Source organism: Rattus norvegicus, chromosome 11 (genome assembly GCF_021556685.1).
Source record: "Rattus norvegicus strain SHRSP/BbbUtx chromosome 11, alternate assembly SHRSP_T2T, whole genome shotgun sequence".
NCBI classification, from domain to species: domain Eukaryota; kingdom Metazoa; phylum Chordata; class Mammalia; order Rodentia; family Muridae; genus Rattus; species Rattus norvegicus.
The window spans coordinates 18,524,894-18,551,448 of record NC_141544.1 but is presented as its reverse complement, the minus strand read 5'-3'; the positions used below and the strand labels follow the sequence as shown (position 1 = coordinate 18,551,448).

The 26,555-nt window shown below is 35.8% G+C and overlaps 1 protein-coding gene and 1 pseudogene across 4 annotated transcripts in view; one reads left to right on the top strand and one right to left on the bottom strand.

Annotated features, from left to right (window-relative positions):
- Cadm2 (cell adhesion molecule 2) overlaps nt 1–26,555 on the top strand; it is a 977,017-nt gene that overhangs the window by 638,791 nt on the left and 311,671 nt on the right. For 2 of the 4 annotated variants that reach the window (XM_087576479.1, XM_087576477.1), the window contains exon 2: nt 17,113–17,139. The exons of the other annotated variants lie outside the window; for them this stretch is intronic. In XM_087576479.1, the coding sequence (XP_087432605.1) occupies nt 17,113–17,139 (27 nt within the window). The remainder of the gene's footprint in view (nt 1–17,112; nt 17,140–26,555) is intronic. 4 annotated transcript variants of the gene reach the window in all.
- Nucleotides 11,962–13,466, bottom strand: LOC148002465 (Y-box-binding protein 1 pseudogene; annotated as a pseudogene).

Below are 26,555 nucleotides of genomic sequence, written 5' to 3'. Positions count from 1 at the left end.
ATCTTACTGTCATTATTCTTGATTAGGATACAGGTTTCTGACTGCGGATAGAGAATGGCGCCATCCTGTTTCTCTGCACATAATACTGATCATAGTGCTGTTTGATCATCTCTATCAAAGTTTATGTTAATATCCTATAGATTCATTTTTTCCATTCATTCAACTAACCATTCATTTGTTTATTCATTCATAATTTGCCAGGGAATAAATTTATGCAGAGATCCCAAATAGCTTCATATATATATATAATTTATTTAAATATAATATTTATATATGTAATAAAATTCCGCGAAGTTACATAATGTAACAATGTTGATGAAAATTAAACTGTTGTGGTATATGTATAGTAACATTAAAGTAATCCAGTCACTTTCCCTCCTTTAATAATATGTGTACTAAAAACTGTTACTTAGAAACACTAGAACAAATGGTCTTAGAATATATATAAACTAAGACACAGAAAGGTTTAATAAGTATAAGTGGAAAGTGGGTTATGTTTCCTCGCTATTACCTGTAAGCTCCGTGATCTGGGGCCTCCTGACGGTATAGTGGTGAGTAGATATTTGCATGGACTTCGCTTCCCTGAGGGTGTAATAGGATGGGGAGAGAGTGTGGAATAAGTGACAAACATGAAATTAGATTTGAATTCATGTTATTTTCCATTATGGGAATGCTTCTGAATCCCTCTTAATTATTTTGTAATATTTTAACTCATATACATGAGTTTATGTATTATAGTTTGATACCTATGTAGTAGGGAAAATGGAGAAATGGAAAGTTCTATTTGCTTATTTGTTTGTTTACCTTTTCACTGCAATAACCGAGAGAACTAAGAGAATCTGTACTGAGGAGTAATTAGCTTTGTGTTGGGGATCCCTATTTACCCCATTCCTTTGATCATTTTTCTCAATTACAGATACTTAAGGTTGAAACAAAATCATTACCAGTGAATTAGACACATTATTCTCGTTGATCAAATCTTATAGCTAAAATAGTTAAATATATTTTATTTTTAAGTGAGTATTTTGCCTGCATCTATGCATAGAAACCATGTGTATACTTAGTGCACAAGGATGTCAGAAGAGGGAATTGGAATCAGATACCCTGCATTGGGAGTTATGAATGGTTATGAATCACTGTCTGAGTGTTCAAAAATCAAACTGAGTCCCCTGCAAAAACATCAAGTACACTTAAAAACCAAGATGTTTCTGTAACCCACAAATATGTAGTTTTGCCTGCAGTAGTTATGTACCTAAAAATGAAGAGTTTTGAAGGAACCGTTTCAGTGGATTTTAAGATCATGAGTATTAGAACTTTATTCAGACAACATCTTCATAATTCTGATTAACTTGGACTCAGTAGAAGTTACATATTAATATCTAGTTGGTACATGGATGGTATATAGTTTAAGGAAATTTCATTCATGAATGACAGGCATGTTGTTTTGGGGCATTACAAGTTCTGGGAGAAAGCTTCCTTGTGTTCAGAACTGGAAGTGCGTGAAATTTTTAGCTTTGAGCATTGTGTGACATTTTCTTTCTTCTATTGATCGACAGTACAAGTCTTACACAAAGGAATATAGAAATATCTACCAATAATCTGAGTGCACAGAATATACAGCTGTATTCTAGACCCAGCACACACAATAACTGCATATGCTATCTCAGTTTACGCCACTCTTTCTACCCACAATATTTTGTCACATTTGCCCTTGTAGTCTCTCTAACTTAGTTGATCTTAGTAAGTTCAACTGGAATAATGAGGCTTAGGACACATTAGTCTTTGTGTTCCTTTTCTTTGTGTGTGATGCTATCCCCCAAATCTCCTTCATTTGTCTAAAGGAGGGCAGTATTCTATTGTAGATCAACAGACAATATGTATTGACCGTCTTCCCTTTGATGTGCTTAAGACCATGCTATGTGCAAAGATCTGCATTTCCTACTTCGTTTTCCTTTTATTTTTTTCCTGAAATTTTCTCTAGAAATAGTCATCAGTCATCCCCTACTTTGTCTTTTTGTTGTTCCCTGCTGTTTTCACACACAAACTAATAATCTTTGTTATAGTTTAAAAAAAGCTAATAACTTTTTAACGGTATGATGCTTTGTTCATTGTTTTACTTCTTGAATTAATTACTTATATTTATTCCAATACCCCTCTGAGCTATTCTTCACTCTCTTTTTCTCATTCACATTCCCTACATCTCTCTGATTTATGATTAAAAAGAAACTCATAAAATATTACTAAAAGCTGAAGTAAATCCATTGAAGCTCATACCTTTGCACTAGTTATCTTACAAATACCTTTTCGAAATTGTTGTTTTGTTTTCATTGGAGGCAAACTAACACAGTATTTTTCTGTAATGTTCTTTTCACATAAGATTAAATAAAAGATGCAGACATGGACCAGTGGGTAAAATTTTTACCATGGCATCATGAGACCCTTACATGAATCCCCAAAACCCATATAAAGCTGGATATGGCAGCACATATGGATTTCAAGCTACAACATACAGGTGAGAAAGAGAGACAGATTATTTCCTGAGTTTAAATCCCAAGTACCCAAAGATACATAGGAACAAACAAAAGTTAAACAAGATCGAGACAATGACCCTCTAACCTCCACATGACACCCTGAACACACACACATACACACACACACACACACACACACACACACAGAGAGAGAGAGAGAGAGAGAGAGAGAGAGAGAGAGAGAGAGAGAGAGAGAAGGAGAGAGAGAGAGAGAGAGAGAGAGAGAGAGAGAATGAAATAAAGCATCCTTAATTTTTCCATACATTTCCATTGTTTCTGTGTGGTTTCGGTTATACAACACGCTCAGATCACGCTCAGAACGTTATCTCTTAGTTACACACATGTAGGACCTTCACATACATGTTTTTGAACTTTCCAGGTTGAGCCATTTAACTAGACCTTGTTTTCATGACACCCCCTTCCATTGTGAGCATAGCTTATTAAATATTTGTTAACGGCGTGAAAAGTCTATTTTTTGATCCCTGAAAAATCCCAATCAAAAAGTCCTAACAAGAATTGAGTCAATAGAAAATAATTTAAATAGAGAGAAACATTCTCCCTTCACAATTAATTCATTAATTCTAATGAATATCTTCTCATTTATATATTTTTTCCATTGGGACAAAAGCCCAGGTAGTTTCTAGGAAATCTGTGCCTGACCTAGTACTATGATCTCATATTTATTTCTCAAAAATATTGGTCAGGCATCCTCCTACAAAAAAGCTCCTCTTGGTCATTTTAATTTCTGCAGTAAATCTAATAACATGATTACAGTTGCACGAATAATCTTCCATCTCAGGGTTTTAGTCATTTCTGATTCATGGTGTCTATTATTAAACCCAGCTGTTGATGTTTTTGAACAAACTGATTTCTGAATTAACTCTACATTGTGTTCTGTAATAACCCTACTTCAGTATTACCATGGGTTGCTCCCAATTTACTTTTAGATAATTAAAGCCTCTCTTTATTTCTATCCAAGATGTCTGTTTTATTTCCCTGAACACAAGGATGTGATTTCATTCATGTTGCTCCAGGGGTCTTAAGTTAGTAATCATTTCTCTGCATCTGCCCTCATGGTGTATTCTTGCAATATACATGCCTAGATTCTCACCCTACAGCTTCTCCTCATTAGCTTTCACTTTCCTACTGGTGGATTACGTTTTTGCCACAGGCCTTCCCTTGTTGTTTTCCTATAAAGTCAGTCCCTTTGCATGAGAATTGTCCTAACTTCCCTAGCAAATTAGATATTTTCCAAATACTGACTTGTTTACGATGATTTGTTACATATGAATGCATCTGCTTCAGGACTGATGACATCTATAACTATAACACGTAAAAACCAGATATATTTCCCAGTCGTAAGAAAGCAATTTACAAGTTGTTGCAGGAAGACAAAGAAATCTAGGTCATCGAGCAAACATCTTATTTATGTGTATTTCATTTTCACAGAAGGAACTTTTCCTATTGTAAAGTTGTGCATTCTTTTTTAACAAAATCTATAAAAATGTTTAATTAATTTATATTATTAAGTATACTGTAATGGAGATTTATTTTGGATTCATATACTTACCTATGATCATACATATGTGCCTGGATGTATACATAAGAATGTACTTCCAATTCTGTCATTTATTAGTTTATTTTACGTTACATATAATTTGTATTTCTGATGACACAGTACATGATTCCTTTCCAAATGCCTACCTCTGAAGATGCTAAATTTTTGAAATATTTGTGAAAATTCTAGGGTTTTGTTTATTAAGTTAAGCTGATTTGCTTCACAAATTTCTCTAGATCTAATACATTTTTAAAAGATTATATGTAGTAAGATAAACAACTACCCTTGAGATATTGAATCATATTTATGATTTATTATGAAAAACACTATGGAAAACAGCTGTCACAAGCAGATCATCCTTATGAAATGCAATTCATTGTCTGTTTCAGGTTTTTTTCAACACTGTTTTTATTTCAACCAAGATGTAAAAAATATAAAGAAAAATCTTATTGCCATGAGAAGAGTGTAATTTTGAGATTGTCTATGAATTTCATCTTTCAGCAATGCACAGTGTTAGCACTTGAAGAAACCCAGCCCACTATAGTCTACCACAATCTTCAGCATGCAAACATGTATTCTATGACACAGCATCCTTGAAAATATAGCAATTATGATTTCTATTTTTCTCTTAAGTCTTTCTGGTTGGAGGCACTTTGAAGATTTTAGGTAAATTCATATTTTCCTCTCACCTGCCAATTCTCCCTTCCATGTAACTAGATCAGAAGTGTCTCTTGTGCTTTCCCTTTCTGAGTATGTGTAATATATTTTTATGTCCCTACATCTGAAGAACACAAAATAATCTCTTAAAATTTCAGGTCTCCTTTCATCAGCTGGAAGGATAAGACAGCCAGAGAAGCAGTGTTGCCTTTACAAGTTCAAGCAGCTAAGGAATGTGAGTTAGTGAAAAGGAATTTGGTGTTGGCATTTCCTATCTAGATGTTTTAATGTCAGGCACTGACGTGCCAAGCATGTCTCTTGCTAGAAGCTTCTGAACTCTATAGTGTAAAAGATGTGGATGCAGAAAAGCAAACTTAGCTTTCATAGCCTTCGTCAAAATATTTCTTAGTCAAAATGCAAACTGTAGTGTTTGCTTCCTTGAAAATACAAACAAGACCAAAAATAATTAGCTAGTATTTGAAGAAAACTAATTAGATTGGCCTACGTTTAAAACTCTGGATCTAAGGAACACACCTTTAATCCGAGCACTCTGGAGGCAGAGGCAGGTGGATATCAGAGTTCAAGGCCAGCCTGGTCTATGGTCTACAGAGCAAGTTCAAGGACAGCCAGGGCTACATTGAGAAACACTGTCTCAAACAAACAAACACACAAACAAATAAAAGCAAAAAGAAAGGACAAGCAAATCTTTTTAAAGTAACTGTGCAGTTAACTTTAAAAAAAATACCAATTCGGTTCTTGTTTATCAGTGTTTAATACAGCTCCTGCATCCTCAGAATTCTCCCCCTCTCTCAGTGCAGTTACCAATTTAAGTTCAGTGAAGAAGAACTAAAACTTCAGTTAAAAAAACCTGTTTATGATCTTCAGTAATAAAAGGTATTTCTAAAGCACATGGCTCTCGAGAGGTGTGCGTCAATTTTCCCAAGTGTTTGAGTTTCTAACGTCTCCACAGCAGCCCCTGTTCTTGACTCTCACTCTGCAGAAGCCGGAATTAAGTTGGTGAGTTAACAGGCAGCTACTCTTAACTATGTAAGCATCCACAACCCTGCTTCTAAACCTGATTCACAGTTTACATTTGAAACAAAAGTCATTTTTGACCATTTCTCTGAGCGCTGAAATAGGTTAAAATGTTTTCTGTGCTCCTCTGTAAATGTCAGTGAAAGATGTCAACTTTGAACGGCTGCACAATGTCTGTTTGTGCGTTTGCTTGCTTTACACACGAGGCTCTCCTGTTCGTGTGCCTCTGCCTAAGAGGCAGTGCTTTGTTAATGCGGCGGTGTACAATTTCCTGACAAGTGCTGAACCTATGCGAACAAACACGGCTCTTATTTATGATGTGTCAAATTACTGTTCTGAGAGTAGACCTTTTAGGTTGCATCCAGCCTTTAATTTGACTGAATTTAAATGGCATAAAATGCCTTTTATTTAGGCTTTGGCTGGCATATTATATATCTCATTTCAATGAAAAACATTCACATGCAAATACGGTTTGTTTGGAGTGAGGACAAATGCAACTATCATGACTGATGAAGGCTTTTGATCACAGTTCTACAAACGGAAACCTTGAAAAAGAAGAGGCTATTTGGACAGGCATCTGCAAGCCCATGAATTATTTACTTCACATTATTCATAAATCTCTTTGAAGAGGAGGTCTTATGAGGTTCTAAGGAGGAGAGAATCACAGTCGTGTTGCCAGCTTCAGTGTATGCTCTAAGTCCTGCCTACACGGGAGCACTTGGTTTAAATGTTAAGTCCTCATCAGCCTGGGAAGTGCATCACATGCCTGTGCCAGCAAGTCTTCCCTGGAGCTCCTAGGAACTTGAATCTACTTAGTATTTCTTCTTTCAGAGTGCAATGGGCTGCGTGGGAAAGTAAAATAGGGCACCGTGGGGTGAGGCTCCACAGGCAGACTGTATGTATAGAATAAGCAGTTGCCATCCCAACTTTATAACAGAACGAATAAGCAGTGCACCCCAGAACTCTCCATTCAATCCTGTCTTGCACTATCGCTTAAGTTCAAAAAGATTCCTCTCACTTATGATTTCGAATGAGCATTGTCATTCTCAGGAATTGATTTTCCAAAATGTGAGTCCCTACTGGTCACACCGATCTAGTTTCATACTTGTTTGTGAATTTGTTTTGTTTTGTTTTGTTTTGTCTTTAGCTATAAGTTTCTGATATTGGGAGTACTATTAAGGATGTGAACCATGGCTACACACACACACACACACACACACACATATATATACACACACACACATATGTAGCAAGGACGGCCTTGTCTTGACATCAATGGGAGGGGAAGCCCTTGGTTCTGTGGAGGTTTAATGTACCAGCTTAGGGGGATGCTGGAGAGGTGGGGTGGGAGAAGGAGCACAGTTATAGTGGCAAAGGGGAGGGGAAAGAGGACAGATGGGGTGGGGGAGGTTGAAGGGGTTAACTAGGAAGGGGGATATTATTTGAGATATAAATGACAGGAATGATTAACTGTGAAAAAAGAAAAAGAAAAGAATCTACGAGCATCGTTCATGCATCCCGCAGTGCATGTAACTAAGCCACTAGATTAACTTCCATCACTCTCAACTTGTGTCCCTTACATAGAACAATGTTTTGTGCCATAGTCAGTACAGACAAAGAGCTATGAATTTCAGAGTCAATTCTTCATTTCTGCATTTGACCCACTGTGGAAATTTCACTACTAGATTTCTAAGAAAACCTTTCTTGTACACGTTTTGCAATGTCTTTTGGCTGACACAGTGGGTGTCTCGCTCAGACTTGGTTTTCAACGAGTGAGTGGAGTGCTCATTTATAATTTGTTCACATGAACCTCTAAGCAATATTCTAAGCCTTAAAGTTAATGAACAGTTGCCATCTATGCTGGTGCATTGCTCTTCCTGCCCTCCAGTTTCAATTATGCGGTATTAGATAATCAATGCTGAGAAGGAAGTTAGACAAGATAATCCTTAGCAATATCTTGTAGTTACAGGTTTCCCTGATTTGTCTGAAATGATCCCAGATAGAATTTTAGCCTTCACGTAAAATTCAAGTGCAAACAACTTACCTAAGTTGTGACACAGTTTGACGATTTGAAAATCCTGAGAGTAGGGGTTGGGGATTTAGCTCAGTGGTAGAGCGTTTGACTAGCAAGCACAAGGCCCTGGGTTCGGTCCTCAACTCCAGACAAAAAAAAAAAAAAAAAAAAAAAAAAAAAGAAAGAAAGAAAATCCCGAGAGTTTATTTTGTCTTCTTTTCTTTCATATTTATTGTTTTGGAAAACTATTGAGATTTCACGTTAATTTATATACACAAAGTGACTTATAAAATTATAAAGAGTGGTATTGAAGACCAAATTTTTCTGCTGTTGGATATGTTGTTGATCCATAAGACCGATGAAACAGAACATAGCTGCTGGAGAGCAAAGGGTGTGTGTACAGGGCATTCCCTTCTAAGATGACCATTTAAGACTGAAGAGCCCTGTGGACCTCTTCTAAGTGCACTGCTAATAGACTTTTTAGTAGCTCTACAGTGTCAATTTCTGCATGCATAGTTTGGAACTGGTGGTTTCTCATCTCAGTGTTCCTATGAATCCTTATTCACTAATTCAGAGGCATGAAATCTTAAAAAAGAGGCAATAAATGACCCATTTACCTGTGAAATTTGTTAACCTAATCTTACACACTCTAGGATATGAAAATTATCTATAAAGGCAGCTTGTTTATTTTTTATTTTTTTGGTTCTTTTTTTCGGAGCTGGGGACCGAACCCAGGGCCTTGAGCTTCCTAGGCAAGTGCTCTACCACTGAGCTAAATCCCCAACCCCCTGTTTATTTTAAGAATTCATTTTCTATTTGATTAATGAAATTATTAGTTATTCTGGCCTTGTTATCATTTGAATGCAGATTCTAGATCATGTAGGGTGATCATCTCATAATAGCCAGAAAATGTAGAGCAAAACATATCATTATTAGCATCATTCTATGTACAGACTTAGCCCCAGGTAGAAAGGAACACTTTAATGGTAGCAGGAGAAAAGTGTAACAATGAATTATAGACTTTACATTTACGTATTTTATGAGAGTGTGAATTATTCATATATAGGACTTACATGAAAAAAATTATCTTTATTAGAAACTTAAGCTCTATATGCTGTATGTTGTGGTACATAAATGGATATAATGGTTTTATTAGCCAAAACTGTTATGGAAGTGACTCACAGAAAAGCAGGATATAATCTTCTCACCTGTGTGCAGCATGAAGAGGCCCTGGAAATGTGAAAGGAGACAATTTGTATATAATTTACTTGTGCTGATCAAATAATGTCTTGTCCCTTTCTTTAGTCATGTACGTCTATTGTCAATTACTAACTCTTTAACTTTGATTTCAAGTTATCTGAATATTATATAAACATCCAGTTCATGACATTTTTCCCCATGAGGAATCATGGCTGCTTTGTGTTCATAATTGTTTTGCATTGCTTTTATTCCAGATAATTTGTACCACTCCTTAGACGAAAAACTCCTATTTCAACTTTACTAATACCTTACTTCAAGTTATTTGTGACCTAATTTGCTTCCATATGTAAATGCTCGGGCTCTGTTAATTACATTATAATCATGCCATTTGTAATTACAAGAGCTTTTAGCTGTTTCTGCAACCTCCTGTGTGTTCTGTAATGGAGTTGTAATAATGGACACTATTTGAAATAACTTCTCCCTAGAAGACATTCATCCTGGGTTAGTGATAAAATTCCAAAGAAATTTCCCCCAAAGCTGGTGTACAGCAATTTAGTTTTGTCAAACGGATTTTCTGAAAGGAGTCGCCAAAGGCTGTTCCCATGTTATTTCTGCATGGCTCAATTAATGTCCCCTGTTGGGTTTTTACCAACTAAGAATAGATGTTAGTAAGCTCTTTCACTCCACATATTTACAGTAACAGTGTAATGACCCACATAAAGATAATAATTGTAAAGTCAAGTGAATTCCCAACCATAATCATTGTTTAAGGTGACCATCATGATGTTTGGCATGAAAATCTACATCGTTTTCATCAGCAATTTTATTTATATGTCTTTTATACCACAAATATCTCATGTAGCTGGAGGGCCAAACTCTGGTATGTTTACCTAATATATTTATTTGTTTTGATATCCAATCAGGTTACCTTCATTGTATTATTGTATCATATATTATGTTTCAGAGGGAAGATGTACACATAGGGAATCCCTAAGGGTCTAACATATTTCTAATGAAGTGTTGTCCATACCTATTAAAACACAGTACATACTATAAACATGTTATAAGCAGTATGATGTCAAATTGATTAAGGCACAATAATTCCTACTTACAGAGTATTATGTAACATACTGAGCTACAATGTAGCTGATAACTACATAATATTGTATATCATATATATCATTACCAACTACACTAACATAAAATTGTTTGCAAATAGGAAGTTTAAGAACATGGGGAAGATGATACTACTGACGTGCTCTATAAGACAATTACCTACTATAGCTCAGTTCTCAGCTATCTATATCTGATTTAGTCATGTGATTTCTTTGCCTGTCACTTGCTAAGCTTTCAGATAACACCGTACATCTGTGTTGTTAAATCTTAGTCATAATCTATTACAACAGAAACCACCAGGCACCTTGATTAAATAGTCTGGAAAACTATCCAATTTCTAAGTCACATTCTTTCTCCTTCACTTTTCTTATTGTACATTTTTATTTACATTTCCAATGTTATTCCTTTTCCTACTCACTGATAAGTGGATATTATTAGCCCAAAAGCTCTCGGTCACTTTTTAAGTGAAACTTCCATTTGCATTCTGGAAAGGAATGATAATAAATGGGGGTGGGGTAAGTGCTCTGTGGATCAGGAAATTTTAGTAAATACTCAGTTACCTGTGTCCCCCGTTCCTGAGTTCTTTGTTTCAGTTTCAAGGGATCATGACCCTAATTAGTGAAATGACAGAACTCAACCAAGTAGCTGTGGCTCTTGGGTAATAATCTGGATGTCACCTTTGACCTTGCTCAGTCACGTCCTTGGGAAGAATTGGGAAACTTGTGAATGTATGCTTGTACACTGAGGACCTTGACTCTGCCTGATAAAATGATTACCTTTTGGTATCCTGGGTATAAATGGGTTATCTGAAACCACACAAAGGCAAATAAAACAGAGTCCTTTTACTTATTCCTAACCATGAACCTTTGTTGCCCAGATTCTACAGAATTAACTCATTAACTCTAGTAATTAGAAGCTAGGGAACATTGACTTCACATTTCTTCCATGATTATTTACTGAACACAATTGGCCTAGTCAGTACGTGGTCCTTAGCGTCATATCTCTTTCATTCTAGTTGTACTTTCTTCAAAACCAATTCCTCTCCCAAGAACCCACCTATAATTCTTTGTCTTCTGTGCATCTGTTTTTTTATTAGAAACATTGCTCTTTTGTAAACCAATTTTTCTCTAAGCCTTCATTGCGCCAACACAGTATGCTTCAATGTAGGATTCGGGACGATATCGCAAGCATCGATGGTGATATTTGTCAAAAGCTTACCAGCGGCTTTACACATTTACCATAGGACACACTGATTCTCTAACTGAAAATTAGAGGGAAGAGGGAGAACAAAATAAGGAACAAGAAAGGTGGCTATCTAATACAGTTAGGATTTTAATACGTTGAGAGAGTGAAGTTGTTACTGGCTTTTGCGGTGCATAAATTACATGTAGTAGTACTTCCTTTTCCCAAATCTGTACTTTCCTTCTTTGTCGTAATTTTCTTTTTATTATTGTTTAAAACCTTTATTAACAGGTGCTTGCAGTTTATTGAGTGTTTTTTTTTGAAAAAAATAAGTTGTAAACTTTATTACAAATTAAAAATGAAGTTCTAAAAAAAAATCTCAACTTGACCAGATATGAAAAAATTTAAAAATTGTTAAAGGTGTATTGAGAAAAACCAGGCTTTTTTTTTACCTTAAAAATGTTTGTCATTACCAAAAAGAGACATCTTTAGGTAAAAATAATAAAACTCCACGCTGCATAGATAATGCAGATAGTTCTGGTGGATCTGGTCAACGGGTAAAAAGGCAAGCACTTAAAGTCTTCAACTCCGATCTTTGTTCCTTTCTTACTGCCGGAATTTCATATTCATTTCTTCTTCTTGGATGATGGTGAGATGGAAGCCAGCATTTACTCAGCCCCGCCCTGCTCAGCCTCGGGAGCGGAGGAATTCTCACCTGCTGGATCTTCTTTCTTTGCCATCTGTGGCCTTAGGGTTCTCCGGGCGTCTGTGTCGAAACCGACTTTGAGGTGGCTGCTGACCTTAAGTCTCATCTCCTTGATTTTCTCTGTCCTCTTCATTGCCATCCTCTCTAGGCTGTCTTTGGTGTGGAGGACCCCTGCAGAATGTGGTTTGTAACCCCAATACGTATTCTGTCTCACTGGTCCACCTTGCTCTCCTGTACCCTTGGTAGTCCGCACCTTCTATCACTTCTCCTTGCACAGGGATTGAAATACTGTGGTCCATAGGGTCTCCGCATGTAGTAAGATCGCCTGTGATAGGGTCAACATTGTTGGGCCTGGCCCTCAGGAGCGCTTTCTGATCCCTCATTCTTTTCCCCACTCTCACTATTCTGGTAATTGCGTAAAAGATCATGAATAGCGACTATAATGGTTAGTACCTGCTGCATATTGACTCCCTTGAACTCCACCAGGGCCTATAATATTTGCTGCCTCTGCATCCTTTTCTCCTTCAATAACATCAAACTCCACAGTCTCTCTATCTCCTGTAGTGTGAAGGTATTTCCTGGGGTTATTCTTCTTTATGGCAGTCTGGTGTACAAATACGTCATTCCTTCAAGACAGGGTCTTGCTATGTAGGTAAGAGCAGACTCATGGCAAGCCTAACCTACTTGAGTACAGAGATTACAAGTATGCATCACTATGTTTTACTATAGTTTTTTTTTTAATTAAATAAAAGTGACTGGCTATAGAATAAGAGTAGTGAGTTACATCATAAAAGCATTTTGACTTAGTGGTTTAAAATTTATCTGATCGGGAAAGCGTGGGGTATAGAATTGAAAGAGCTGGAGGGGTCAAGGATACCAAAAGAAAACCTACAGAGACAACTACCCTGGATGCAGAGAGCCTCACAGAGACGGAACTAGCAACCAAGCAGCATGTAGAGGCTGGACCTAGGCTACACATTTGTAGCAGATGAGCAACTTGTTCTTCGTGTGGGTCTCCAAACAATGGAGCAAGGGCACTCTGACTCTCCTGTGCCCATTGGATCCCCTCCCGTACCTGGACTGCCTGGTTGGGCCTCACCAGGAGAATCCACGCTGAGACTAGAAGTCCCAAGATGAGGTGGTACCCAAGGAGGGATGTGCTTCCACTTCTCTGAGGAGAAGGGGGGAGCAATAAAGGACTTGTCAGAGACGGACTGGGAGAGAGGAAGCAAGAAAGGACAGCCTACAATCAGGGTTTTAAGTGAATAAAAATAAATATACTATTGAAAAAAATTATCCGAAAGTCCATGTAGCATATTGGTTGTGAATTTGTGCCTGAAAATTTTATGGCAGACCCAAAGTCTTTTCCTTCTTCTCTTCTTGTAGATCTTTGGAAATTCCACTCTTATTGTGTTTCTTTGAGAGTTAATATCACTATCATCATTACTTATCTTTATAATCTGTCATCTATATCATAAAGTAGTATTCCTAAACATTTTATTGTACAGGATTTACCAATAGCAATGATTTTTATTTAATTTCCGCTGATATGATTATATTGGGGATGAATAGATTCAGAAAATATGTCTCCTTAGATATCGCAAAGTCTAACCTCAGCACTTCTTTTTTAATAAACAGTCTTCCATGGATACTAATTTAAACATGGAAGGAAGAATTTAAAATGCAAGGCAAAACCTATCAAAATATTTCAGTAACAAGCTCATTAGATTAGAGTAGAAGAATCAACAGTTCTCTACCAACGGCTCTTAATGAACAATACTCAGACTATTCCCACTTATTTAGTTACCTTAATAACTTTAACAGATGACCTCAGTGCATCCCTAAATCAATTAGCACTATCCCTATATCACTAGTAAAACATGCCAGAAATGAGAATGCTATAAATGGAAGAATACAATAAATACAGTTATGCATTCCAAATAAAAAGATGCAAAATTTTCTATTCTGTCTATTCTTTCCTTCATAAGTCCTGAAATATCATTTTAGTGATCTGTTTTAGAATCACCAATTCCTTAAGTAATCGATAATGCCTTGTCCAAGGAACTAACCAAGTGCTTCTTTCAATGGGAATAATAAAACAAATTGATAACACAATAACTTAATATTTATGTTAGAATTATTATAAGTTGGAGGATTTAGCCTCCCCAATTAGTATAACTTTTCTTAATAATTTTTTCTGGACTCATATAGGAAGATATTTTGTTCATATTATTCTAAAAATTCTATGCATGTTTCCCGTGGTATAACTTTAATTTACAAATACAACATACAGAGTCTTATATAACAATGACTGTGAACAACAGAATTGGTAGAATTATAACTCGCTACTTTTTTACAGAAGTAAGGGACTTCCCTGGCATATCTAAAACTTTTCTGTGGTCAAAACACCTTTAATTCTTTCTTTTTATTTTAACTATGCACAACTAAAATTGCATTTTAACGTAATTTCTGTCTCTTTTGGGTGGTGTACAACGTGCACTTTACAATTGACTTATAATTGGACTGTGCTGACAGTGGAAAATCTTACAAGTATTGAACATGACATTTATGACAGTACTGCTGTCGTCTTGGCTTCTTTTATTGAAAATGCAGAGAATTGTAATTGGGCTAACAAGCCTGGTAGTCTGGCCTCTTCCCAATTATACTAACCAGGCTGGTCTAGTGTTAGCTGCCTACACCCAGAAAAACAGACATTTGTTTTCCTTTCTATTTAATTTTAGTACTTTTCCAAGAAACTAAGAATTAAATCCTTTCTGCCTTTTATAAGGTTTAGTTTCTTAATTTTAGTAAAAGTATTATTATTTTTTATAACAACTTGTTTGTTCCTCTTGCAAAGTAAATGCTATTTTCTCAATACTTTGTGTGTTGAGCATACCATATTATTTGAATTCATGCCCAGGTGACGAATTTGAACTTTACATAAAAATTCTCTTCTCATAAACAAATTGCTGTATTGATATATCGGAATGTTCCATTTGAAAGTTTGGCAAAACTTTAGAATAACATGAGAGAGTATAATTTTCAATAAAAGTGAGCTACTAGAAGATGGTAATATCCCTTAGTTATCATATTTCTAAAATTCACTAAAATTCAACCAGAGTTAAAATCTGGTTTGTTATTCAAAAGCAACTAGTAAAAAAATACTAGCAGCCAGGCATGAGAGGCTCCACCAAGTAGCTGATCGAAACTGACGTAAGAAACCCACAGCCAAAGATTAGGCCAGGGAAGCCTTGTGGAAGAGTTGGGGTAGGATTGAGGAACCTAGAAAGGACAGGGATTCTGTAAGAAGACCAACAGAGTCAACTAACTTGAACCCTTGGGGGCTCCCAGAGATGGGACCACCAGCCAAATAGCATACAAGGGCTGGACCCTTCACCTCATACACAAATGTAGTAGATGTACAGCTCAGGCTTCATATGGGTCCACAACTAGAGGGAGGGCTTACCCTTATCTGATACCTGCATGTGGATCCTGTTCTCCTGACTGGGCTGTCTTCCCTGGCCCCAGTGGGATATGATCTACCAAATACTTCAGAGACTTAGGGTTCCAGGATGGATTGATAACCAGGGGAACCTCCCTTCCTCAGATGTGAAGAGGAGAGGGGATGGGGTAGGGGACCTGTGGAGTAAGGACTGGGAAAGGGAGCTGAGCTAAGGATGTAAAGTGAATAAATAAATTAATTAATGAAAAAGAGAAATGCTAGAGCCCTACCTTTCTATACTCAAATTTACCTTTACTAGTCATTTTTTCTTTGAAAATAAAGCTAGAAATTTGTCCTATGTAAGTAAAATGTTACTACATTGTATCTCCTCTGTGGTGTCAAAGACGTAAAACCCACTAAAGGTCCATCCCCTCAACTGGAGACTGTGTATTTCCAAACTAGAGAAAGGACTACTTCTTTTAACACTAATCAAAGCAAAAATGCACCCACCCTCTTTGAATATCCACTTCTGATTCACAGCTCACAGGTAAAGGAATGGCATTTCAAGTTTCACAGTTATGTAGATAACCGGCTGCCCAGATGACTTGCATAGGTTGGTCTGAGCTCTGTTGTAGAGTGCATGCTATCAGGTTAGCTCATGCCTGAGTCCCTTCACCATAGTGGAGCATCTTAGAACAAATTTTAACTTCGAAATGAAAATATAGTTTCCCCACTTCTCTTCCCCCTCCTACCCACTCCTATGAGCCTCCCTCACCTACTTCCACCTCAAATGGCCAACCAATTAGGAGCCTGTGAGCCTTTTTCCTCATCCCTGTTTTTGCTAACCTTACCAGTCCTTAGCTATCCATAGTTCTTTTCTCTGGCTGTGACCCATGTGATTTCCCCTCCCATCTTAGCAAGTTTATGCTGTTACACTTATTCAGGTTTGTAGCCCTACTATTGAATTATCATCTTATGAAGCTCCTGTCATTTATGGAGTCTTCCTCTTCTGACTCCTGCAGTGTCCCCTCTTCTGAAATATTTCCTGAACCTTAATGTGGTTGTGCTGTGGCCCTAATGGCTGAGGTTGAATGCCCTATACTTTATTCTCAACATTGTGACCAGTTGCTTTCTGTAATGAGCTGTCTGTTGCAAAGAAGTCACATATTCTGAGAATAAAAGAATAACTTGTGTTCTTGAAGTGTGGTTACTTAATAAGGTAATTAGAGTTGTATAAATTCAAGTTTCCACATCTACACAGCATGGACAAGAAACCAAAGTGTTCCAGAATCTCTTGTGAATTAGACTTGATGAATATTGTACTTGTTGATAAATAGTATGAAATATACTCAAGCCATTTATGCATATTCAATAGAATAATTATAATTAAAATGTAGCATTTAGGAAAGAACATAGAAATAAAGTTATTTGATCCTTAAAAGGAATTCGGTGACTTATGCTTAGACTTTCCATTAGGCTACTTTTTTTCCCTAGCAATAATTCAAGAATCCTATACTAACAACATATAACATCAAGTCTCTTTCTCATATTATATAGTCTTTCACAAATGTGACTAATGATATAAGAAGATCTTTTAATTTTTTACCTAAGGTCTGTCTCACAGCTAACGTGTCTCTTTCTTCTTCTTGTGCAACCTTTCCTTGGTACCAGCGGCTGCTTCAAAAAGTAAAGTCAAAGGTGAGGTCTACTTCTTTCTGCATGATGCGTGATGGTTTTGTTTTCGCTCAGCATCCTGTTGTCCTTTGAATGGTGCTACTTTCCTTATGCTTAGTGTGTTTCTACGCATTTCTACAAATATAAGTAAATCCCTCTTTAAAGACTTAGGTTCCTGCATGTCTGTGTTTGCATGATGGTTAGAGTATCTTCCGTGCACATTCTTTTATGGATTAAAGTGCTTTAGTTCTGTTACATTTGATTTGATAAATTTTGGGGTTTGGTAAAATTGAGAAATGGATAAAATAAACCATGAAGTAATATTTATAGAATTTTGGAAAATAGTACATGCCTTCATAGAATTATGTGAAAATTAAATATTCTAAAAAATATGTAGTATTAACTCTGGGGTTGGATTTATTAGTTTTCTTTCATTTTATAGGTGAGTTATGTTTGTGTCTAAGATATATATGAGATACAATGTTGTGGTGAGATACATTCGGTTAATACATAAAAGATTGCCTTGAAAGAACAAAATTTTGGCTTAATGTTTCCAAGCATTAATCAATTTGAAAGAGCCCAAATATGTATAATAGAGTAGAATGAAAATAAAATTGATGTGTTTTACATTATTATTTCTAGGAGAAATCTATAATATCTAGAGCCCTGTGTGGGCTGGAATATCCCTCTCGCCTAGTGTGCTTTACTAACAGCCACAGAGCTCTTCCGTTCCAAGTGTGAAGGAACATAACGCAAAAGCAAAACAAAACAAACAATTCCCCCTTATTTTCCTAAATGCTAACTCTAGCTTATTTAAATTTTGGATCCAGATTCTTATTCTCTAGTTTTACACTTAGGTGTAACAGCATTAAAAATTCCTTCCCGTGTTTTAGCTCAAGTAAGTTTTGCAACTATTTTCTGAAGATGTATTCATTTATAGAATACTGTGCATATGCAAGCGAAAGACAAACCATTGCGTCAATCGCCTCAACCCTTATCCTACTTCCTTGTCCCCAACAAAGGCAGCCAAGGAATTAATGATGTTACTCACATGATTTTTCTGGCAGGTTGGTGAACAATAAGAAACACAGTCATAATCCAACAAAATATATGCTTATGAGCTTATGTTTATACATTTATAAGCATTATGCATGTATGAAACAGAACACAAAGTGCGCTTTTAAGAATGAGTAGTTAAGGCAATTTATAGCAGTGTGTAACTCTAATAGTAGGACATAGGCAGTATTGGTTATTGCTGAAAGAATTGGTATCATCTCAGGGCACCTCAAGACTATGCTGTCAGCACAAAGACGATTTATTTACACCATGAGCACAAAGAGCAGGGAATAAGCAACAGAGATAGAAAATAGAGGACCAGGGAGAAGGGGAAGAGACCAAGGGACGAGGGCCAAGGTTATTTGTCTAGGATGGGGGACAGAGGACTGCCTCTGAATAGAGAGGAGATGGGTGTGATGACAGAAAAATGGTAGTTTATAAAGGTAAAGGGGAGAAACCCATGTTCAGATGTTTAATTTTAATTGGGTATGTTAATTACGGCAGCCAAACCAAGCTAGCTTTAAGAATTCAATCTAGTGGTTCTTTGCAAGGCAGACAGCATGGGCAGGACCACAAGGCCTGCCAGATACACGTTTCCCATGCTCCAGCTGGTTAGGGTCCCTTCAGTGATGACGAGGTCCTGAACAGCATTGATCATGAAATGGTTCTTGAAGACGGACAAGATATGCACAGACAATAAAGTGTAGACACAAAAGGTTAGGGTAACGAAAGTTATGGAAGCAGGGATGAGAACAGTATATTTTAGTAGAAGGAAAAAACTTATTTTGAGCTACACATTTTATGCTTAAGAAAATACAGGGACATAACTTGGAAGGAAACAATAAGATGTTAAATGATCAGGGGCAGATCACTACATTTCATGACCAAAATAACACTGTATGGTACCAATCACCTCTATAATGATTAATAATAAGATAAGTCAAGAATAACTGGGGTTCTGTTACAGAGGATGCAAAGCTCAGACATAAGAGAAGAAGAAACACAGGGTTGAGAATCTTGGCTGTGAGCCATGCTGCACACCTGCTGCCCTTTCATCATACAGGCATATTTCTGTGCTTCATTTAGTGATCCTTCTTCCTTCTTCTTTACTGTTCGGCACTAACCATTTATTTCCATCCCCTCACACCCATTTCTGTACAACTCTGCATGGAATTTGTATGCAGTTTACACTGTGTCCATGTTTGCATGTACAAGGTGTTACAAATAGCAAAAATGATAATTTTTAGGATGATTATAATTTAGTCATAGAAAAGTATTTCTAACCATTGTTTAAGAAAGACATACACCTTGCTTACGTTAACGCTTCACATATCACATTATATTTAAAATTCCCACTTGAACGGAAGTACTGCCAACATCTGATTTGTGTCCCCTGTGTTACCACTCACAATCATAAGTTTTGATCGCAGTGAGGAAAAAGAAATCCCTAAATCAGAACTACTGATAACACGGAGAGGATGGATTTTTTTCTTTTTAAGAATGAAATATTTGTCCTCAGAGTGGACTCTTAAGCACTTTCTCCATGTATGCAGCATGCTAGCTGGATACCTTTTGGCCCAGTTGTTACACATGGGCCACACATCAGCATGGATAGCACACATATTGATATCTTCACAAAGGCTATCCAGATAGGCCTCACTCCCGCAAAACATCAACAGCATACTCTGGATGCGCACATCTGTTTTGAATCCTGAGGATTTTCTTATACCAGAAGTTGAAGAGGAGTTTGGAATCAGGTCAGTGACATCCGATAGTCTAACTTCAGAGTGCCACAGTACCAGTCTTCAACAATCCAACTCTACGATAATTATAAATCAATCAGTTTTCAGGTTTTCTGGACAATGTCAGCATTCTTTTAAAGAAGTATAATTCTATTTCTTATTGATGGCAACCAAATGGTGCTTGCAAGCATTTTTTATCATACAGTAGATTCCATCCATTCATTGTACTTTTCATACAAGTATATGTGTGTAATATTCTCTGTCTTTTGTGCTGTTCCTACAAGTTTGATATTAAAATACAGTAAGCTATTTACAAAAGAGAGAGATTCATTAAATGAAAATATCTGACAGACGTGCTCCCAAAAGGTAGACAAGCTTGAAGACACACAAAACTCTCCTTTGTCCTACTGCATACAAACTCATACCTGTACACATACAAACATGTGCACAGACTAGAACACACACACATATACACTTTTGAACATATATACAAACTAAAATACACAAACACAGAAGAGAAGAGAAAGAATGAGAGAACAAACATAGAACTGGGGTCAAGCAACTGAGGGGCAAATTACAAGACTAAAGAGCTAAAACGACACAGTAACTCGGTTCTTTTTACTTTCCACAGTGATAATTTTGTGTTGATTTAATAAAAAAAGACAAAAGATCAAATCAGGAAGTTCCCAAGTTAGAATCTGGGAGAACACTAATGACTTTAGGTCCTGTGTCCTAATGCAGTTCTGAGGCGATATTTTTATTCCTGGGTTGGGGATAGAGATGACTTTTTAATTTAAGCTTTCAGAAAGGTTTCCCTTGTTTACATCCATAGCTGCCAATTCATATAACTACTGTCTTTAAAGTACCTTAAATTAATGTTCTCTTTTCTGATATCTCCATCTCCATGTTGAATATTTCCACTGTAGTATTAAAAACTATTTTTAATGTTATCTTCGAAAACAGAATTTGTCACACCTTCCGATAAGAGCAGTATCTTCCTCCTTTCCCAATTGCAAATGATTTAAAACAACTCTCATTCCCTCCCCTTTATCTCTCACAGGCACTTAGTTGTCAAATTGTCCTGATTCTGTCCTCACAGCTTTTATGTGAATCTCTCGTCTTCAAAACATTCACTCCTCTGAGCTTGCCTGGAGTTGTTTGTAACTAGTTTCCTGCCTCATTCTCAACCCAGTCCAGTCTACTCTGCATTTGTATATCATACTGAATTTTAAATACGATCATCATCACTTTGTCACTGAGGAAGATGGAGAAATACAGCACCCAGGCATACTCTTGAAATGTTTTGTGTAAAATAATTTTCACCCTATTACTGAGTTACAGAAATAGACTAAATTTATCTTAAATGGATAGTTTCATAAATTTACAATTTTAATCATCCTGATTTAGCAAAAATATGTTTCTGCTTCAATCTTGATTTCTTTTATTCTATTCAAAATTTTGCAAAAATTTATGCCATTTCTAGCACATCAGTGTTTGGTATTCTTTTCAAAGTGGGTGCCTTGACTCTTAGCATCACGTTACAATTATAAAGTGCTCAGCTGAAAATTAACATAATAATTCTGAATTTGAATACAAATGAAAAGGTAGAGCAGAATCCTTACTACCTAAGTTACAATGTATTTAGTGATGGAAGGGGATAGTGGAATCAACATTTAGATTTAGATTATTTGCAATATTCATACTTAAGATAATTTGATAGTCTTAGTCAATGAATATGTATTTAAATATCATATGCAAATAATAGTTAATATTTAAAAATAAACTGAAGGGGATATCAAAGTCAAACGTTAGACATTACTTTACTGCACTTATGCTTTAGCTTAGATGAACCACCAATATTTTATTTTGTGTTTTAAGGGGATTACAGAGGTTTAGACATTCATTTTCAAGACAAACATAGACTGAATCCTATTTATAAAATGTAGAAGATGTGGTGACCTGGAATTTGTTCTAAGTTTTTGTAATAGTTGAAAAAAGTATCCTGGATCACCTAATAAAAGGGATTCACACTGATGATTATGATACCACTTAATAAATTGTATTTATTTATATTATTACTATTCTCACTCTTTATTTCTGTTGGAAACAAACAAATATGAAAGCACAGTTGAAGACATGTCTAAAAAAATATTTTCTTCGAGTATCAGTTGAATTTCATTGTCATGGAGACATTCATAATGTTATGCTAATTATAAATAAAGGCAAGTTCAAAACATATAATGTAATAAATATTGCAACTAGAAATTTTAACACAAAGAAAAGTTAATTATTAAGAAAGTTATTATAGAGTGATTTATATAACACCTAAATTTTAGAAGTAACTTGTCTTCATTATCAATGAGGGAAAATATTGAGGAAGAACTTAATCAGGAGAAAATGCTTCCCTAAATCTACAGAAGCTACACTTAATTTTAAATAAAATGAACTCTTAAACAGTTTCAAAATCTTCATGAGAAATGAGTAATTGATAAGCAACTCTTAAGGCTAATGTTTATTTATCCTTTATAAGGCTGAGCTAGAGGAGCGAATGAAGAAAACAGATATATGTAAAAGAGTACTAAGTGTCAGGAATTTTTATACACCGAGGACTCCAGGTTCAGGACATGAAAGTGGTAACCCCTACAAGATTGTTTGCCTCGTCTACGTTCCAGTTTATGTTACTCCTCTACATTGTTATTAAATAATACACAATACACGATGGAGAAGTAGTTTCTATAAAGATGTAATCGTTATGGAATACTAAATTGTTTCGTCAAGTAGAAACTAAAAATAATTACAAGAACTACTAATCCTTCTTTCATCATCATGTGGGTCTTCCACTGCACATATCGTGTCTTTTAACTAAGTCAATCTTACAAAGCCTACTGAGGTGGATGGATTCTTGTTCTTCTTAAAACAGTGAAAATAAAAGCAAGGATTTACAACACTTGTTAAAGATCCCAAGAGATTGAGACAGGACACAGATGCCAAACGTGAAATGCTAACTAAAGACTTCAAACTCTAATTGGCTAGAAATTCTAATGAGACAATGCTAATTATCACTCCAGTTTTCCTAGGTATTATTTACTATTCATATAGGTCTACATTTACCCAGAGAGAAGTAGAGTTGAAAGTGATGGATTGTTTAGCACAACACCCTAAAGGAGACACTTGTAGAGAATATACTCTTAATGTAGGTTCTGCTATTGTTGTTAATGGGAGTATGTGTTTCTCTCTAAATGAATGTGTGTACGGGTGACTGCAGAAAAGCTGTGCACAACTTGTATGCCTGATACTCAGTAATAGAGAAACCAAAATTCTGTATATTTGTAACTTCTTTATAGATGCTGGGAATTAAATCAGGGTCCTCTGGGAAAACAGCAAGTCCTCTTAACCACTGAACCATCTCTTCAACTCTTCTCTCTATATTTTTTTATTTATCATTCTGTTGTTATTCTATTTTCTAGATGCCTCATTCACTTACTTTATAATAATTATGGTGAGAAATTAAGAAGGCAATTTCACAATTAGATGAGAAATGTTCTAGAAACACTTCAAGCAATGATAATGTGAAATGCTAAGCTCAGAGAATCTGAAGTGTAGACACATGAAAAATTAATCACAGGTTGACTCAAGGGTCAAAAAATAAACAATTCAAGTTGATTTTACAGTGCAGCTTCATTCAATTCAGTTTGTTTTGATTCTTGCTGCGTGGAGATTTTGACATGTATTTTTTCTCTGGTGTTTCTCATTTATTTCTGTTGTGTAACTGTTCATGTTGCTTAATACAAATTAGTCTGGCTCCTGAAAGATAGAGCCCTCCAGGTAGTCATTCCATTTGCAAGTCTAAAACAATATTATATTTTACAGGAGTTAATAGAGCTATGATTCCTCATCTTTTCTGTCTTCTTGAACAAATGCAAACCTGATCTTCCCTGTACAGTGGCTGAAGCACCTGAATTTGACACAAACTAAGACACAACTTTATATAGCATTTATATACATTTAATCATTTTCCTTTACATTCTCACGAAAACCATAAACAAATCATAAAAGCTTCTGATATTCTAAACAGCTCTGAACGTGACAGACATGATCTGTTACTGTTCAATCCCAGTTAGATCATGTCATTCTATTATGCTAAAAAGTATATTGCTTAATTTACAGTTGTCACGTGCAGTTTTAGAAAGTCTGTAATTAAAATCCTGTGCTTTGTGAGGTTTTTAAACTTGTGGGTTTCTAAACAGAAATAGTCTATAAAGATAAGAGAAACAGGGAAGGAGTCTATAGCAGTTATTTGGGGTTTTTCTCTTTGCAACATTTAGAAAACAATGTTGTAAAGTAAAAAGTTAAGCTATATTAAAATTAAATGCTGCTTTTTACTTTAAATTTAACAGGGTCATTGTTATATATTTTAGAGGAAATAATTTAATGAAATGCCATATTATATTTATCACTAGTAAAGCACCTTGTTATAAGCTGTGGAGAAAGTTGTTCTGCCTAACTTCTAGTATTTGATCTTTTATTTACTCTTCTTCAGTCATCTGTAAAATAGAGATAAATGTATCAACACAGTTCACTTTATAGATTTATACTGGTGCAGAAAAATGCATGATTTTTTTAACAGATAACCAGAGAGAAATAAATGGGACATAATCACGGAGACAAAAGCCTGAGACTCAGTGTTGAATAACTATGGCCTCTGAATTGTGTACCTATGAGAGGCTCATAGGCATGGTAGACTTCATAATAATGAAATACTTTTATGCTTTTACTTACTATAAATACCCTAAACAAGGGAGCTAATATGTTCTTTCATTTGGCAACTTTGTATTGAAATCTTTCTTGATGCATTTTAGTCCATTCATGCTAACATATGTAAATTTCATAAATTCTAAGCAATAATAATTTATATCTTACAATAATAAGAATGGGAAAACTTATCAAATATAACCAGAGCTTGAGATAAGACCAAAAGCCAATGACTGAGGTTTTAGTAGAACAATGAAGAATTTAGAAGATGGGAGATTCTAGCAGGAGCTAAAAACAGAACCATAATGCAAGCAAACAAAGCATTTCCTGGAAGGACAAATGATCCTTCATTAAGTCAGATGCTCTTTGTTGCTTAATAACTCAGAATGGAGAACTCACTACTGGGTTTATTGAGTGGAACTAATAATGATGTTAGACTTCAGGGGAATTCATAGATTATATGTTTAAAAAGTAATAATTTACCAATTTAACAACTCTGAAATAATGTTAAAAACACCTAATGAAATTTAGTTTTAAGGACCTATAAATTTGTAAGTGAAACTTGTGGAAATCTTTTAGAGGAAGTATTACTCAGAAAATATCATGGCTGGGTATAAAAAGTTTCCCCAGAGCTACTGCACAAAAGTTTCAGTCACCAAACTATGACATTATTGAAAGGTGACGATGTATCCTTTAGGGAGTAAGGCCCAGTAGAACAGCAGAAGGAAGAAAAAAATCTTCACCATAATTTTGGTTTCTTGGCCTCTCTATATATATCTCAATTTTTTCCCCAGTCATCACTGTATGGTCAGCCATACTCATCCCAAACATAATTTTCATTCAGCTTCATAGGTTCAAAATGTCAAATGTGACAGAGAAAAGTTGCCATCCATATATGGACACCTTCAAACTGTGAATTAAAATGGATTTTTCAAAGTATATTTCTGAATTTTTAGATATGTGATTCTCAACCTTCCAAATGCTGAAACACTTTAATATAGTTCCTCATGCAGTCATGACTCCCAAACTCATAAAATTATTTTCATTGCTGTTTCATAACAGTAATTCTGCTACTGTTATGAATTGTATTCTAAACATTTTGGGGAGAGAGGTTTGCCAAATGAGTGGAGTCCAACAGCTTTAGAATCACTGTTTAGATTACATTACTGATACAATTACATCATTTCTGCTCTCCCTTTTCTTCCTTAAAGCCCTCCCAATTTCTCCTCTGTACCACCTCTCAAATTCAATACTTTTTCACTAATTTTTGACATACATAAGTATGAAATGCTGTATCTATATTATTTGTATGTCTGTTTTAAGGGATGGCCATTTGATATTGGATAACCAACCACTGTGCTCTTCCACAGGGCTGGGTACCACAGAGAGGAGGGTGATTTCTTCCGCTCATGGTGTTTCTTATTTAACTTGAGACTTGTACAAGGAGAAAAATATGGGTCAACTTGCATTCTTCCTTATGCAGACTGCCAGTTAAACCAGCACCATTTGTTGACGATGCTTCCCTTTTCTACTGTATGTTTTAGCTTCTCCATCAAAGAGCACGTATACATAGGTGTGTGGATTTATTTCTGGGCCTTCAATACTATTCCACTGATCTACCTGCCTGCATACAGTTTTTATCACTATTGCTCTGTAGTGTAGCTTGAGTTCAGAGATGGTGAATTCCCAGAAGTTCTTTTACTGTTGAGAATTGTTTGAGCTATGGTAGTTTTTGTTTCTTCCTTCCTTCCTTCCTTCCTTCCTTCCTTCCTTCCTTCCTTCCTTCCTTCTTTCCTTCCTTCCTTCCTTCCTTCCTTCCTTCCTTCCTTTCTCTCTCTCTCTGTTTCTTTCTCTCTGTTTCTTTCTTTTCTTCTCTTTCTTTCTTTCTTT